This window comes from Acipenser ruthenus, chromosome 16, assembly GCF_902713425.1.
Source record: "Acipenser ruthenus chromosome 16, fAciRut3.2 maternal haplotype, whole genome shotgun sequence".
In the NCBI taxonomy this organism is placed as follows: domain Eukaryota; kingdom Metazoa; phylum Chordata; class Actinopteri; order Acipenseriformes; family Acipenseridae; genus Acipenser; species Acipenser ruthenus.
In genome coordinates this window covers 16224143-16241630 of record NC_081204.1, presented here as the reverse complement: position 1 = coordinate 16241630, position 17488 = coordinate 16224143, and the positions used below count along the sequence as shown (strand labels likewise).

Genomic DNA, 17488 nt, shown 5'->3' with positions numbered 1-17488 from the left:
CATGAACACATTGCCCCTGTGTTAGCAGCCTTGCATTGGCTCACTGCACAGTTTAGGATTGGTTTTAAGATTATGCTTGCTCCACAATATCTGAAAGATTTGCTGACCCCATGTCCCTTTATCAGCCTATTTTTTACTACTCATTTTTATTTTATTTATTTTATATTTTTATACTAGTTATTTTTGTCACTGCTTTTTAAAGTAATAATTAAAATGACTGGTTTTACTGTATGTAATTGCCACTTTCCATTATTATTAAGTTGTGTAGAAAATTCCCCTTCATGCAATTTAAATTTAAAACAAATGTAATTAAAATGTGAAACAGATGTAATTCGAGAACGTGTGATTTATAGTTTCATGCAGTCCATTACCCGTCCCTTGTGTTTGTCTGCAGAGATATGAAGATATTTCAAAGACAAAGCTAGAGTGGAAGTCACTGCTGCTTTTTTGCGAAATGGATTTCCTCCTAGCGGCTGCGGAGTTAATAACACTGACATCCGCGGAAGACCTGCACTCGCCTCTCCGCTGCAGAGCTTGCTGTCTGAGCTGAATGGTAAATCTGTCTGATGTACACTGCGGTACTTCATTTACCGAAGTAATTTCCATGTGCTTCACACACATACTGTGTATGGGTAAATATGTATACGCTACATATTGGACATGTCACAGTCATATGTTTTTTTTATATTTTCATGTAAATAAAAAGACGTTTTTTTTTTATTACAGACTGTAGGGTAAATACACACATACAGTGATAAATCACACTTCTGTAGCCAGGATTAGTGGCTAATGACGTCACCTCTGCTACTGCTAAATCCTCTATATTCATAATAAAGATGTATTATTTTAACACCGTGCTTCCAGACTAGCAGCGAGTTTATCATACACACTCGATGAGAACCACGCGTCACGTGCGTAGGGTGCGCTGCACTGCACAACGCTGATCATTTTCAATCAGGCATACCATAGACACCAATTAGGACCTGACATGATATACGCGACTACATAGTTTCATTCTTTTTTTATATTTTGAAATATATACAAAGATTATTTATTGTTTTAAAACCAGACATAATCAAAGCAAATTAGTTTTAAAGATTATTTGTTTAATATAAACAAAGGCGCAGTTGCTTCCTGCACACCGCACTGGGTCCTGTGAGTAGCCAGTGCCGCGGTGCTCGCCGGGATCGTTCTTTCCTCCTGTAGCTCTGAGACGCTGACGATGGGTGCGTGAAAGAATTACTATCAAAGTAGATTTTATACACCGCTTAAATCCTCGTTTATTAACTAAAACCACGTATAAAGGCATGTTAACGCGGTATTAATGCCCCGTGCAGGGATATGTGGGGTTTGAAGATGTTATTTGTGGTGTATATTTATTGAATGTTGATAACGTGGAGCGCGGCCACGCTGTGTGAGCCACACTAACATTGTGTGGTAGGGGAGGGCTGCTCCAAATAAACCTGGTTAATCATAAAAAAGCGCAGTTTGTTTGTTTTTGAAATATACACACTTTCTTTACAAAATGAAATGCAAGATTAGTTTGCGTATAGATTTTCTGTTTGTCTCGTAATTTCCTGCAAACGTCTTGGACTCTGCAGTAGGCCGCTGTTTAGTTCTGTTCAGAAATAGCTGCTGTGTTGAGCGGGCGTGGGTATTCAGTTTGTGCACGATCGATAGGGATACTAAAATACCTGTTTTTAAATAGAATTAAGTTTTGAGTTGTGTCGGTATTAGCTGGTTAGCTACCGTAATTAAGCTGACACTCCCCACATGCAGCACTCGTCTATCGGGTAAAATGTAATTAGAATGGCTTTGCTTACTGCAGTTTTGGTCTGCATTTAATATCTTAGAAATGTTTTGGCAGGCTAAGCTTTTCTGTGGCGTAACGGATCCCAGGCAAACAAAACACTGCCTGTCAGTTTTGTAAATTTGTAACTGACAATTCTGGAAAAATCAACTGTTCTTGTGTATAAACTGTGTTGCACCTACGCGTTCCTCTGCGAGAGCAGCCACAGCTAGAGTGAGTTCAGATCTGTTCATAGGCAAGCTGTGTACCCTGAATTGTAAATCCATGCACTTACCCCCCTGTTACATTCATAGCTATGCTGTTTTCTTGAGATGTAATCATGTTATGGGTATAATTGAATATTCTATTTGTGACCCTCCAGGCAAGTGCAGAGGTCTTCGTACAGCCAGAAAGCTGCGTAACCACCGCCGGGAGCAGAAGTGGCATGACAAGCAGTACAAGAAGGCTCACTTGGGTACTGCTCTGAAGGCTAACCCCTTTGGAGGGGCTTCCCACGCCAAGGGAATTGTCCTGGAAAAAGTGTAAGTACAGAAATCCGCGTTATCTTGTCATTGTAAACCCGCACTGCCTCAGGCTTACATTCTTTCTGCTGGTTGTCCAGCTTGTTTTTTTTAGCGAAAGAGACTCGCTAAATCTACATCCAAGGTGATGGTTGACTTGTACAGTCTAGTAGCTCAAAGATGATATTTTTCAATGTAGTTTTAATATATATGTATAATATATATTTTATATTGTGTATTTAACATTTCACAGATGGTGTAAACATATTCCAATTGTAAGGATACTACAGCTTGAATTCAGAGCAGGGTATACCTTTGCATGCCATCTCTTACACAGGAATACTGCAAATAGAGGCACGGTTATGCAATACTAAAATCACTGTTCCTTTTAAATGACATTGTCTTCCCTATTGTAATGGCAATATGCGCTTGCAGAATTTATAAATTGACCAGCAGAGCACTGGCTGTGAATGCAGTAAAATCAGAATTACAAGAGACTGCTTGATATTATTGAATAAATTCTGGACTTGCATAGCCAAATACCTATGATCAATATCTGTTTGTTCTTGAGTGTTATTAATGGAATATCTTGCGTGTAGTGTTTAATTGTAGATCTCCAGTGTGTAACTCCTGTAGTTGGATATCATTTATTTATATATTTTTTTGTATTTCCTCCTGCCCAGGGGTGTTGAGGCTAAGCAGCCTAACTCTGCCATCAGGAAGTGTGTCAGAGTCCAGCTCATCAAAAACGGCAAGAAGATCACAGCTTTCGTGCCCAATGACGGCTGCCTGAACTTCATTGAGGTCCGTGTCATGTTTGTGTTGAACATTGTTAACTCTGTGGGGCATGTGATTGCATTCATGATAAAGTACATGTGAAAAGTTTGGGAATGAAAAGGCTGTTCCTCCTATCAAGGCTTGCCCTGTGTAAGCACGCTATTCGCCTCTACTGGGGAGTTCTAATTTGATAGGACAGAATCTTGTGGTAGTATTGCATCTTGCATTTTAACTTGTGCAAGACCTTTTAGCTTTAATTTGTTTCATCCTGAAGCCGCCCAAGTCCTCTTCAGTCGCAGATTTAGTGCTATAGTGGGAGAGATACTACAGGGATGAGTACTCATTTCAGACTGCTGGCAGATTATTAAAAAAAATATATATATATATGATTTGCTTTAATTCTTTTGCAGCTGTTCAAAAAACTTAAAGGTTTTTTTTCTCATCTCTCACCCTGTAAAATCAGCATATTCTGTCCCTGCAGTTTTTATGTGAATTCTCGGTGCTTGTCCTGCGATCTTTCAGAAGTTCACTTTGTAATATTTTTCTCCTCTGTGTCTAGGAAAACGATGAAGTTCTGGTTGCTGGTTTTGGTCGTAAGGGCCATGCCGTCGGTGATATTCCCGGAGTCCGCTTCAAGGTTGTGAAGGTCGCCAACGTGTCTCTCTTGGCTCTGTACAAAGGCAAGAAGGAGAGACCAAGATCCTAAACTGTAGCTCAATGGACTGGGGTATTAATAAATGTTTTTCAGTTCAATGAATACTTGTGTTTGTTTTTTGTTAAGTATTTACTTTGTTTGCAGTTCACACCACATTTTATTTGTCAGGTGTCTGAGCATGGGGGGTAATGGAAGATTGTGAAAGCATGGGTTCCAATTCCAGCTCAGTTCACAAGTGAAGAGAGTTGGGAGGGGCAGGAATCTACACAAACTGCAGTAGAGGTGCAATCATTATTTATTTATATAGCATCCTCATACAGGTCTATCTCAAAGCACTTTACAGGACAAAAATATTGTCAGATTTATAAAAAATAAAACAAACATGTCAGATGAAAAACAAGAAGTTTAAGAAATATATACTGGAAACACCAGTAACTTATATATATATATATATATATATATATAATGGCAGCTCAAGCAATTATGTTTTTAGTCTGGTTTTAAAAACAGATGGTCTCAGCTTCCCTTACATGTTTGCAACTCATTCCAAAGTTTGGGGTCTCTAACAAAAAGCTCTTCCTCCCCATTTAACATACTTTATTTTAGGGATTACCAGCAATCCCATATTCAAGGATCTAACGTTACGATTGGGGATATATAGGGTAAGCAGTTCTAAATAGGTTGGTGCCAAATTATTTAGAGCCTTATAAGCAGGGCCCCGATTTTATCGCGTTTCCTTAAAGCAATTTCGTTTCAGGAAAAGCACATTTTTCCGTTGTACTCTTTAACTTTTTTATACTACCAAACTCTAATTTTAGTGTTGAAAACTGTATAAATAAATGCAAAGTGTATAGTGTACAGAACGTATAAGAGCAGGACAGAGGAAAACAAATAAGGCAGCATTAAATATTCTTTGCACACTGATACCATCAAAACAGCACTGCCGTAAATGCATATGAAAATATGAAAGAATACAAAGATAACTAGTGTATTCAAATTTAAATCAATAAGTGTAGTACTTACCTAACTGGTTGTTCTAATGCGCTGTTGAAAACTCGATTGTTAAAGAAAAGAAAGAACAATGTTCAACGTATTGTTTTTAACTGGAACTATTCACAAGGCCGTTCGATTTATTTGTTCATATACACTTTTGCTAGCTCGGCGAGGTTTGTTGGCTTTAGGCTGTGTCTCAGCTGTGAATACACAACTCCATAAACTGAAAAACTTATTTCCAAGTATTGCAGGGTACAGCTTGGCACTGTGCATCCATTTGATGTAGGCGAGGGAAACGATCCTTCATTGAAGACCAAAAGATCAATGAATTGGTGTCCTGGGGCACTTCCAAAGCCGCAGCTCGATATCCTCCCATTTCTTTCACAGCGTCCTCGGTATATCCAGGTAAAGAAGCCAAAAGCGAGTCGTTTCTGTCTAGTAAGTTGACAAGGTTCGGGTTCAAAAGCCTGACAGATTAAACCCAGCAGCAGGCTGGCAGAACTTGGCAGCATGATCAGATGGTTTCTTATCTAATGCAAAGTACTGTTTAATTTTCTGCACAGAAAGCTCCAACGATTGTTTTGCGTTACCGGTATTCAAGGGTAAAGTTTGTAGTTGGTTAGTAAAAAAAAGAAAGGAGATCCATTACATCGTTGTAGACACTCGTTTCACACTGACGGGGAGACTCACTTTTCAGAATTTTACAGATCGGATGACAGTTGTCGGCAATGTAGCGGACTTCACATTGAACAGACTTGGATTTTAATAATTCCGCTGTTTGACACATCGTGGAAGCAGAACTTTCCATTTCTATTTTTAGAAAAGCAGTTAAAGGCTCTGTGTTTTCATTGATGTATTGGACAGCATCAAACCATGTTTTAAGCGGGTAACAATTGGCTCTGGAGGTCCTGTTACCTTTTCAAGTGGCTTTCCTGTTTTTTCTGACAAGTACTTTCGGTGACGCAACTTGCGTGCAGCTGATTGTTTGAAAGATTTTTTTCACTGATGCAACTGTTTGGTTGGCAAAGGTAAACTTGGTCTGCCAAATGTTTCCGATAAGTGCATAGAAATGCGCTGTACATGTGACATGAATAGAGTTCACAGCCATGCCTTTGATAACAGACTCGTAACATTTATTCATATTTGCAGCATTATCAGAAACAAATGCAGCAATTCGTTCCCATTCAATACTGTACTCGCAGAGAGTTTTGACAATTGACTGCGCTATTGCTGCTCCGTCTGTTTTTTCTAGAAACACAGATTGTAGAAGTTTGACTGCTGGACAGTTATTCTTGTGATTGATTTTGTAAACTATGATATTCAGTACAAACCGGTCTTCGTTGTCTGTCATTTCATCTACCAATAATATAGATAGCCATCCATCTTTAACAAACTCGAAAAGTTCGCCTCTTTGAGCTTGATGGTACGACTCCCATAGTTTTCATGTTTTGTTCCAAAAATATATTAAAGCTAGGGTTATCTACCTTTTCTAGCGGGATATCTGCTTTTATCAGCGATTCTGTCAGCTGAAATCTAGCCAAGTCTCTAACTTCGCCAGCTTTGGTCTGAGCAGTGAACAAACTTGAAACAGTAACTTGCTTTTTTTTCCCCGTCTCACTAGAATCGCTCTGCACTAACTGCAGCCGTTTTCTTTTCAGGTGTTTCTCGCTTTTAAAATGCTTGACACAAGTGTCCTTTCTATTGTGGCCTACTGCTTTGTTACACACCGAACAAAATAATACATCATCCGATGAGTGAAACTCACCAGAAGGAAAATCTTTTTCGCGTTGCTTAGCTGAAATGCGGGATGTTGATGCACGTCTAGCTGCCATAGTTGCAGTTTAAAAAGGCGGCTTTTTTTTGTTTGTTTTTTTCAGTGTTTCACTTCCCTTTAACCAGAGCTTAGCGGCAGGAAGCATACAGTAAAAACGAAATTCACCCAGAAATAATATGTCATAACAAGTGAGCATTATTTTATACGACTAAATGTTTAATTATTACATTATGTATGGTTTTCGCAATACCCTCCCTAAAATTGAAAATTTCGCGTTTTGTTGTGATTTTTCGTGATCGCGATAATTTTAAAATCAATTCTAAAATTTACAGGAAGCCAATGCAAAGAAGCCAATACTGGGGTGATTTGTTCCCTTTCTCTGGTTTTAGTCCTGATTCTAGCAGCAGCATTTTGAACCAGTTGCAAACGGACAATAAACATTTTGGAATGCCAGAAAATAACGCATTACAATAATCAATTCTGGAAGATACAAAGGCATGTACTAGTCTTTCAGCATCAGATGTAGAGAATATAGGTCTGTTTTGCAATATTTCTCAGATGATAAAAAGACGATTTTGTAATATTTTTGATATGTTTCTCAAATAAGAGTAGGGTTGAAGATCACACCTAAATTTCTCATTTCTAGTACAGCTTCAGAAGATAGTCTGCTGAAATCCAGGCCAAATGATTCAGGCTTATCTAGCTGGTTTGATGAACCCACTAACAAAACCTCCGTTTTTTTACTTCAGATACTTCATTATGTAAAATGAATGATAATAGTTCAAACGATGAATAATGGTCCATAGTTCCTTGTTTAATATTAAGATCAGAGTTATAAATTGCAGCAAGTCCACCTCCTCTCCCACGGGTATGAGGCTTCTGGATAAAGGAGTAGTCTGGAGGGGAAGCCTCAGTCAATGAGACATTATCATCTACCCCAAGCCAGGCTTCGGTGAGGGACAACATATTAAGCCTTTGATCTACAATATAATCATGAATTCAAAGTGCTTTATTGGACAGTGATCTAAGATTCATCATCTGGCCTTTCATTTCCCAGGATTGATTACATGTTCGAGTGAAAACACAATAATGCAGCTGTTGCAGACAGGATTTACAAGCACTTGACCGGAAGTAAACCAGGTAGCAGGAAAATTGAAGGTGTTGTTTTTACCAGTGCTGTGGTACCTCTATGTCTGCAGTGAAGGTTCATGCCAGACTGTGCATTTTAGTGGGGGTTAGGGTTAGGTACAGCAAGCACAGCTCTAGCCAGTGCTGTAACCCTGCCCTTCTGATAAAGGTATGCCCAGTCCAAGTCTGCCAAGTTCAGCCCATGAAAATGCCTAAAAGTGAAGTCTTGCTGATGCCTTTGTTACAAAATAAGGTCTTGCTGTGTGCATGCAGTGTGTGTATCCTATGCACTGCTGGTAGCTGGTACCCTGTACTGTAGTATGGAAATAAGTAAGATGTCTATTGAGATAGGATGTAGGACTGATGCCTTCTCCAGAACAAATGCTTCCATATGTGTTTTATTTTAAAAGGTTTTGTTTTGTTAGCATTTAATGCTTGGTGAAAGGTGTGGGTCAATGAAGCTTCTGCATACAAGCCCCTAGCCTCTCACGTAGATTATGGATTGTGTCGTGCTTTTGAGACCTCAAACTCCTTTCACTGGTTAACTGAGCTACATTAGACCCCATATCTTCAGAAGTGATAGACATGAATCACGTCCAGAAAATGGGTTTGATGACGTTGGGCAGTTACATATAGAATGTTATAGGCAAGGGTGCTGTATGATACATGCTGATCTCCACTCCACAAGTGGGTTCAAATAAATGTGTACAGCACCCTGTAGTACTGTAGATCTTAATATATAATTAAACAGTATAGCTAATAGGATGATATTTTTATGTGTTGCTCGTCAGTTAAAGTAACATACATTTGCTGAATTGTGAAAAAAAATTAAAATAACTTTAAAGGCCAAACTCAGTATATCGTACCCGGCTCAAATGAGCTAAAATCCTTCGTGCATGCCCGGGCAAGCCCAGTAAGCCTACACGGTGTACCACTTTCTAACGCTTACCACAAAATAACACGACACCAGTAGTAGTTTATAAAAATTCACTGCACACAATCCAGCAATTCGTGATTTAAAACTTACGAGTCAGCAGGAAGATAACTATTTTAAAATGTATACAACTGATTTTTTACATGGCGTATTTCAAGGTTATATTTTCGTTTTATAAGCATAGCCTGCTTGTCCCTCAGGATGCGTCAAATTGAATCCGGAAGCGGTGTCCTCGCTACCCCGTGCTGTGTGTGTGGTTTCCGTAGCAACGGGGTTGTTTACTAACCTGTGCACTGAGAGTTAGTTTGATACAAACTGCGTCTCTCATTAGAATACCCTGTAAGTGGAATAAACCATTTCGGAAATACAGAAGACTTTAAAGTAAGTATGTGCAAATACATTTTTTGAAACTTAACATTAAAAAACAGAATGTTTAAACACCGACAAACTAGTAAACCCCGACGAGGATAACGGCATGTTTTGAAAGTTACATTTATCGACAAAAAACAAACAAACAAACAAAAAAAACAAAAAACTGTTTTCAGATTCCACCATATAGTAGAATACAGTAGGTTAAAAAAACCGAAATGAAATTACATTGAATCTAATGTTATTACTGCTACTGTTGAACGGATGTGTTCTCTATGTAATTCTACTATTTAATTCATAAACATCAATGACTGTGTGAAATGAATCGATTGAATCAATGCCCTAGTATTTGCTTGTATTAAGAGGCTGATGTTTTTAAATGACCTACATGTATGTGTTGATTTTGTCTCCAGTTTAAAAAAAGATATATTATCTCGGTTTTATTATTCATCCATGTATTATTAATAAGGTGTCACCACATATACCATGGAATCGTACTACATTACATCACAAGGTTCACTTTATATCTGCATTTCAAAGTGTTTTGTGTTAAATATTCAATACATTTCTACAAATATTCTTATTCATTTTAAATATCCTTATACATTTCAAATATCCTTATACATTTCAAATATCCTTAGTCATTTCATGTTTACCTGTGGTGCTTCAACCTGAGCGTGCTTAAGAACCCTTGATTAATGTCACTTAGTTGTATTGTTCAGGTTTTGACAACACAAGAAGGTGTTTTTGTCCTTTAAAAGAGTTAATTATGAAGTGTAGTAAATGCTGTGGAAGTGTGTCCCTTTCAGAGGACATGCTTGACTCCCACATTAACCTGCCCTTCACTTTCAATGATGAGGCACAATGTGTGCAAGACGTTTTATATACCTGTCTCCAATTCAGACTAGTCTGCTGAGAGCAGCAAAAGGTGCAGGTGCTGGTTATGTATTTAATGTTTGGTTTTTTGTTTTTTTTTTAAACTGGCAAATACCAGGCTGTGCATTTAAAGCTAGTAAAGTCCATTGCTGCATTTTAAAAACTCCTTTAAAATGACTGAATACCGCTGTGGGATTAACTTCAGGCACCAGGAAGCACTAGCAACTGTTTGTTTGAGCGCTCTGCACATTCCAAACAGAAATATAAAACACAAGCAAAGAACCAAAAGATCTTTCACAGTATCAGGGCAAAGAACCAGCAGAAAGAAAGGGTGACCCCAGTGATACCCTAATACAGTACAAATACAGCATATGATTACCATAAGAAAAGCATAGCAAAGCACAGAGCATTGTAAAGCATGATAAACTATGGTAAGTGCATAGTATAACCATGGGAAACCTGCAAAATGACTGTGCAGATGTACTGTGGTAAACCTGTAGAGGAGTAAGAACATAAGAACATAAGAAAGTTTACAAACGAGAGGAGGCCATTCGGCCCATCTTGCTTGTTTGGTTGTTAGTAGCTTATTGATCCCAGAATCTCATCAAGCAGCTTCTTGAAGGATCCCAGGGTGTCAGCTTCAACAACATTACTGGGGAGTTGGTTCCAGACCCTCACAATTCTCTGTGTAAAAAAGTGCAACCTATTTTCTGTTCTGAATGCTCCTTTATCTATTCTCCATTTGTGACCCCTGGTCCTTGTTTCTTTTTTCAGGTTGAAAAATTCCCCTGGGTCGACATTGTCTCTACCTTTTAGAATTTTGATTGCTTGAATCAGATCACTGCATAGTCTTCTTTGTTCAAGACTGAATAGATTCAATTCTTTTAGCCTGTCTGCATACAACATGCCTTTTAAACTTGGGATAATTCTGGTCGCTCTTCTTTGCACTCTTTCTAGAGCAGCAATATCCTTTTTGTAGCAAGGTGACCAGAACTGAACACAATATTCTAGATGAGGTCTTACTAATGCATTGTAAAGTTTTAACATTTCCCTTGATTTAAATTCAACACTTTTCACAATATATCCGAGCATCTAAGTCAACATAAAATCCTAGGTCTTTTTCATAGATTCCTTCTTCAATTTCAGTATCTCCCATATGATATTTATAATGCACATTTTTATTGCCTGTGTGCAGTACCTTACACTTTTCTCTATTAAATGTCATTTTCCATGTGCTATAACAGTGTTTGCCACTCCTCCTATTTTTGTGTCATCTGCAAATTTAACAAGTTTGCTTACTGTACCCGAATCTAAGTCATTAATGTAGATTAGGAATAGCAGTAATGTTGCTCAAGTTAATTAGTCTTTCAAGTCCTGATTATTATTTCAAGAAGTTAGTGTAATAGTGTGGGTGATGGATTGCTTTAACCCTGATGTTCTCTTCTTCCCTTTAATTGTGATGTTAGTGTAATAGTGTGGGTGATGGATTGCTTTAACCCTGATTTTCTCTTCTTCCCTGTAATTGTGAATGTAGATGCCGACCTCGAAGGGGGTGTCAAAGCCCCCCGTCGGGGAGACCCTGAGGAGTTACAATGTCCTGCCCCCGATTTCAGGCCCCAGTGGCAGGGCTGAGCTGGAGAAGCTGACTGCGAGCGACAGGCCTGAGCGCAGCAAGCTACTGAAACAAAGAAAGAGCCTCCAGCAGAGACGCCTGCTCAATCAGATCGTGTACGCAATGCTGGCTTTTAACTTCATTTTTACTGCAGCTTGTACGTCAACAGGCCTAAATATTACATGTGATCGATGCAATCATTTAGCACAGGGCTTCTCAAACTCGGGTCTGGGGACCCCCTGTGGCTGCTGGTTTCATTCCAACTGAGCTCTCAATTACTTAACTACTCTTAATTGAACTGATAATTTGCTTAATTATACCTTTTTACTTGTTTTCAGCTCTTAAACAGTTGCAGTTCAAGTTACTTATCAAATGTTATAGCTAACTCGCAGGAATGATCAGGCAACGTTCTCCATGTTCTTCTTCATATGAGGGGGTTTGCTGGGACAATTCTCCCTACATCTTAGTGGAATGGTTGCCTGGCAGTCGCCTTGTTTCTCATTAGCTCCACAGGTTCCCTCATTGACATTGTAAAATGTCTCAGATTTTCTAGGCGCTTAAAAGGTTTGCATGGCTGTAAATACGAGTCTTTGAGTGTACAGTGCTGTATTTAATCATGTATTTGTAATTTTTAGCATTCAAGGGGCTGTGCGTGCCTATGAGCAAGAAATGGAAGCAAATATAAAGAGAATTCCCTCTCCTCCAGAACCCCAGTTACCCTCCACGGTAAGAACACAAGAAGGTGAAGAGATGGAGCCTCAGCCCTGCTAGCACACCATTCACCTTATCCCATGGAATCTAATGCCACAGTTCATATAACTGCTGTGTTTCAGAAAACCCTTCAATGGATGTATAACTTTGTGTAAAAAATGCTAGCTGCCTTCTGTTATAAACTTCCTTTAGTTCAGCTTCTATTGTAACTGTGCCCTCTCATTGACTAAAAGCACTGTTTTTAGCACACTGCTCAGAAAGTGACAGACGTGCATGCCACTGCCCCAGATGAGTTGATCGTGTGTGATATATTCTCTGTGTAATGATATAGTCTTTGTATAATGATATATTCTCTGTATAATGATATATTCTCTGTATAATGATATATTCTCTCTATAATGTTTATAATCAAGGGCTTTTTCACTTTTACAGATGAACAGTGAATCACGAAAACGAAGAGTAAGTACAGGAGTTTCATTTTACTTTGAGTGCTATCAGGGGTGGAACAAAAAAAACAAACAAGCACCTGCCATACCGCTGAGCATTGCCTGAGGGCACCGAGTGGACAAAGCCCTTGAGATGGAGCTCAGGGTTTTATACTGGCAAAGGAGTCCAATGGCAAGAGCTTATGACAAGACACAGGTATAGGAAAACATAATACAGGTAACTCTCCGAATGGCTATTAACAAAATGAGAGTAAAAGGAGTCTTTTTGGAAGGTACTTACGGTAAATGTATTATTTTTATATAGCAATAATATATTACAAATTGTAGTACATTTTACTGTAATTGTATTTGTATTAAAACTAGATATTTGATACTGAATATTAGTTCATGGTATACAGTTTTTATTCGCTGCAAGAGGATGTTGAAAGCAGCTATTTTTTGTCCGAAACATCCTGAAATAAATATATTTTTTATCATTTAAACCTTTTGTGTACATCCAAAAAAAAGCTTTTCATTTTTTAAATATTTAAAATGTTTGTACACTGCAGTTATACCTGCTTTCAACAACCTCCTGTGGCGAATAAAAAACATATACCATGAACTTTACCATATGCTGGGATCATTCAGTATCCATTACAACAAACAGAATCACTTTGCTCCTGCACTGCATGTCCTGACGTGGTGTCTCTCCCTCCCTCCCTCCCTCTCTCCTTCTCTGCCTCGCTCTGATCAGATGAACTACATGTTCATGAGGCAGTGTGTGGAGAGCAGCCCCATCGTTCCCATTCAGCAGCACTGGCTGGACTCCATGCTGAGGCGGGTCCCAGCTCCCCTGCAGCAGGGCCCAGGCAGGCCGGAGCTCATCCAGAAGCTGTTCCAGGAGGTCACGCAGGACTTTGAGGAGGGCATGAAGCAGTGCATGGGTGAGGAACCTGCCTGCCTCCACTGCAGTGCGGTACACTGCATAGAGCACACACTGCCTCCACTGCACTGAGCATACACACTGCCTCCACTGCACTGAGCACACACTGTCTCCACTGCACTGAGCACACACAGCCTCCACTGCACTAAGCACACACTGCCTCCACTGCACTGAGCACACACACTGCCTCCACTGCACAGAGCACACACACTGTCTCCACTGCACAGAGCACACACTGCCTCCACTGTACAGAGCACACACTGTCTCCACTGCGCAGAGCACACACAGTCTCCACTGCACACTGTCTCCACTGCACAGAGCACACACAGTCTCCACTGCACAGAGTATACACTGTCTCCACTGCACAGAGCACACACTGTCTCCACTGCACAGAGCACACACAGTCTCCACTGCACAGAGCACACTGTCTCCACTGCGCAGAGCACACACTGCTTCCACTGCAAGAAGCACACACAGTCTCCACTGCACAGAGCACACACAGTCTCCACTGCACAGAGTACACACTGTCTCCACTGCACAGAGCACACACTGCCTTCACTGCACAGAGCACACACTGTCTCCACTGCGCAGAGCACACACTGTCTCCACTGCACAGAGCACACACAGTCTCCACTGCACACTGTCTCCACTGCACAGAGCACACACAGTCTCCACTGCACAGAGTACACACTGTCTCCACTGCACAGAGCACACACTGTCTCCACTGCACAGAGCACACACTGCCTCCACTGCACAGAGCACACACTGCCTCCACTGCACAGAGCACACACTGCCTCCACTGCACAGAGCACACACTGTCTCCACTGCACAGAGTATACACTGTCTCCACTGCACAGAGCACACACTGTCTCCACTGCACAGAGCACACACAGTCTCCACTGCACAGAGCACACTGTCTCCACTGCGCAGAGCACACACTGCTTCCACTGCAAGAAGCACACACAGTCTCCACTGCACAGAGCACACACAGTCTCCACTGCACAGAGTACACACTGTCTCCACTGCACAGAGCACACACTGCCTTCACTGCACAGAGCACACACTGTCTCCACTGCGCAGAGCACACACTGTCTCCACTGCACAGAGCACACACAGTCTCCACTGCACACTGTCTCCACTGCACAGAGCACACACAGTCTCCACTGCACAGAGTACACACTGTCTCCACTGCACAGAGCACACACTGTCTCCACTGCACAGAGCACACACTGCCTCCACTGCACAGAGCACACACTGCCTCCACTGCACAGAGCACACACTGCCTCCACTGCACAGAGCACACACTGTCTCCACTGCACAGAGCACACACAGTCTCCACTGCACAGAGCACACACTCAGCAGCAACTAGCGCTCCTCCTGTACCACTCGTGTTACTTGATGACTTGTTAGGAACAGGAGAGAACGAGAAGAACGTCATAAAACACTGACACGCCCACCATTAAATCTGTGTTATTGTTATTTATTTTTACACTGAAAAGAAATTAGCACTGCATGTAAACTGTGACTGGGATGCCTTAGGCCCCGTCCATTAAACTTTCTACCTCTTCTCCTGCTCATCAATCAGAGCCATTGGCGGTTCCTAGGGTACTGTTAATCATAAAAGCTTTCTATAAAAGGAATCTATTTAAATTGATTATATAAAATACTTGTGGTAGATTCCAGTCTTCTAGGTATGATATTCATCTAATTCATTCTGTCATCACTGGTATACCCCTACTCAATACTTCACATGTTGTAAGGTATTTGTGTCACTTATTAGATAAATATTGTATAGCCCGGAGTCCAGCACGGGGAAGTTTTAATATCTCTTGTATAAGTTAGTAGGTGGTGTGTAGGGTGCTGCGTACAGAGATGTCATATTGTGCAGTCTAGCCGAGATGGTTGTGAGATACTGTATGCTGCCTTTGCACGAGATGACAGGATGATTTGTTCTGGAATGTTGACATAACCCTAACGCTGATTGGTTGATTTCTCATATGTGATTTATGATTGAAAGAATCTCTAGAAACTCCCTGGGGGTTTGTGGCTGGTGTAAGTGTCATTAATAGTAAAGGTGATGTGTCTTTATAAAGAGGATTACATCTGATATGTTATCAAACTTCCTTTTGAGGGATGAGAACAGCCTGAAACGTCAAAACAGTCATATCTGCCAGCTCGCTTGCCATGACTTACCAAAAGACAGGACAGTCATATCTGCTAGCTCGCCTGCTGTGACTTACCAAAAGACAGGACAGTCATATCTGCTAGCTCGCCTGCTGTGACTTACCAAAGAGCACTCGAACACAGATCGCTGTGTTATAAACCATTGCAAATTCATAGTCTGAGCATTAGAAATGAAGGCAGTGTAGGTGTATTGTTTTGCATGTAAAGCCTGTGTGTGTCTGTCTTTCAGTGAACTGTGTGCTTCTGAAGCCTGGTGCTCAGGTCAAGAGTGTTGATATAACAGCTCCACCCCCAGAAGAAGTGTGAGTATACTGGTGGCTCTGATACCATATCAAGAACATCACATGTACATTTCTCTTCTTTATCAAAGTTAAAATGACATTTCCTCTCTGTTTGGCACTGACTGTGATCAAGAGCTCTCCTTTACTTATCCTGAAAAACATCAGTTCCTTGATAAATCAGCACCAAAGTGCCACACACAGGATCGTCACGTTTCAGTATTAAAATACTGGAATTACTCACACACGATTTGGACTTGGGGTTATTCATAGACAAGTATTGGAACCAGTAAATTGTACAACAGGTTCTGCCACGTGCAATAATTTAATAACCTTCCATTTCTAAATGGTTTTCCACTGGGAATAACCACTGTATCTGTATCTTATTTCAGAGGTCTTGATTTTTCAACTGCCTGGCATGACAGCTTTATAAAAAACAGGAAGGAGATTGGGGTCAACCTGCACATTCTCCACCCGGCCATGAGGACCATGTTGGACATGGGCTATGCAACCTTCAGTGATCTGCTGCTGATCGATCTTTCAGATATCCGGTGAGCTCATTCAGTGTGGGGCTGCGACCCCTGTGCAAACAGAGTGGAAGCTCAGTGGTGAGAAGCTTACAGGTATTTAACTAGTGTGATCATTAACCAAGCTGCGTATCGATTTGAAATGGTCTTATTTAGGTCTAAAGGGCCGGCTGATTGCGAATCCTTAAAGAACAATGTGATGCTGGAGTGTAAAAAAATGGAAGAAAAGCTGCTGAACACCTGGCACACCAAGGTTATCCATCTCCTAACCAACCCAGAGACACTGAAGGGCATCAAACCAGACAAACTGGACTCCTTCTACAACTGTGTGTCCACACTCATCTCTAACCAGGTATGAAACACGGGGCATGAGCAGCTGTGTAATAGCATTGTAATCACGACTGTGTAATTGTCACATGGTAATGGGTTACACCACGGTACAAGCCATTTCCATGTGATTACTCGCTTATGGTTTTTACATGGTTATATATAAACTGCTACAGAAACGTCACTAGCGAACAGACAAGCATATTAAACAACATGAATAACCTTAAATTGTACTGTGGAATAAAAGTAATCTTCATAGTCTGGTAGTGGCAGACCATTTAGGCAATTTAGGGCTATGCTACCTGATAGGAAATGATTTTACATGTACGGGTTACTGATGTCACTCCTTGGATGAACAACATTCATAATTTGCCTGGCATCAGTTGTCCTTGCCTATCTTATGTACTGTTTATACATCACTGATTCCTTATTTACAGCTTGCAGTGTGGAACTCCAGTTGGTTAGCATTACAAACAGTTCTAACTCTTTTCTCTGCCTGACTCCATTATCAAGGGTTAAAAAGTACAAATAAAAACCTGTGCTGAAAAGAGGAGGAATGAATGCCAGCTGAGGAAGTGGAATTAGAAAACTGGATCATATACAGTACAGTGGTCTCCAGCTAAGAGAACACTCCACGGGAAGCAAGCGAAGTGTTCTCTTTGAGT

At 40.6% G+C, this 17488-nt stretch overlaps 2 protein-coding genes across 2 annotated transcripts in view; both read left to right on the top strand.

Moving 5' to 3' along the window:
• The first annotated feature begins 1078 nt into the window (after window positions 1-1078).
• On the top strand, window positions 1079-3844 carry LOC117412073 (small ribosomal subunit protein uS12). Its single transcript, XM_034020055.3, has 4 exons — window positions 1079-1226; window positions 2172-2331; window positions 2994-3114; window positions 3647-3844. Exons 1-4 carry the CDS (start codon window positions 1223-1225, stop codon window positions 3791-3793), a joined length of 432 nt encoding a protein of 143 aa, XP_033875946.1. The 5' UTR covers window positions 1079-1222; the 3' UTR covers window positions 3794-3844.
• Window positions 3845-8794: 4950 nt separating this feature from the next.
• dnah12 (dynein, axonemal, heavy chain 12) overlaps window positions 8795-17488 on the top strand; it is a 96031-nt gene continuing 87337 nt past the window's right edge. The window contains exons 1-8 of the mRNA XM_034906060.2: window positions 8795-8952; window positions 11351-11544; window positions 12064-12154; window positions 12572-12598; window positions 13319-13508; window positions 15921-15993; window positions 16362-16520; window positions 16653-16848. Of these exons, the coding sequence (XP_034761951.2) occupies window positions 11351-11544; window positions 12064-12154; window positions 12572-12598; window positions 13319-13508; window positions 15921-15993; window positions 16362-16520; window positions 16653-16848 (930 nt within the window). The 5' untranslated portion in view covers window positions 8795-8952. The remainder of the gene's footprint in view (window positions 8953-11350; window positions 11545-12063; window positions 12155-12571; window positions 12599-13318; window positions 13509-15920; window positions 15994-16361; window positions 16521-16652; window positions 16849-17488) is intronic.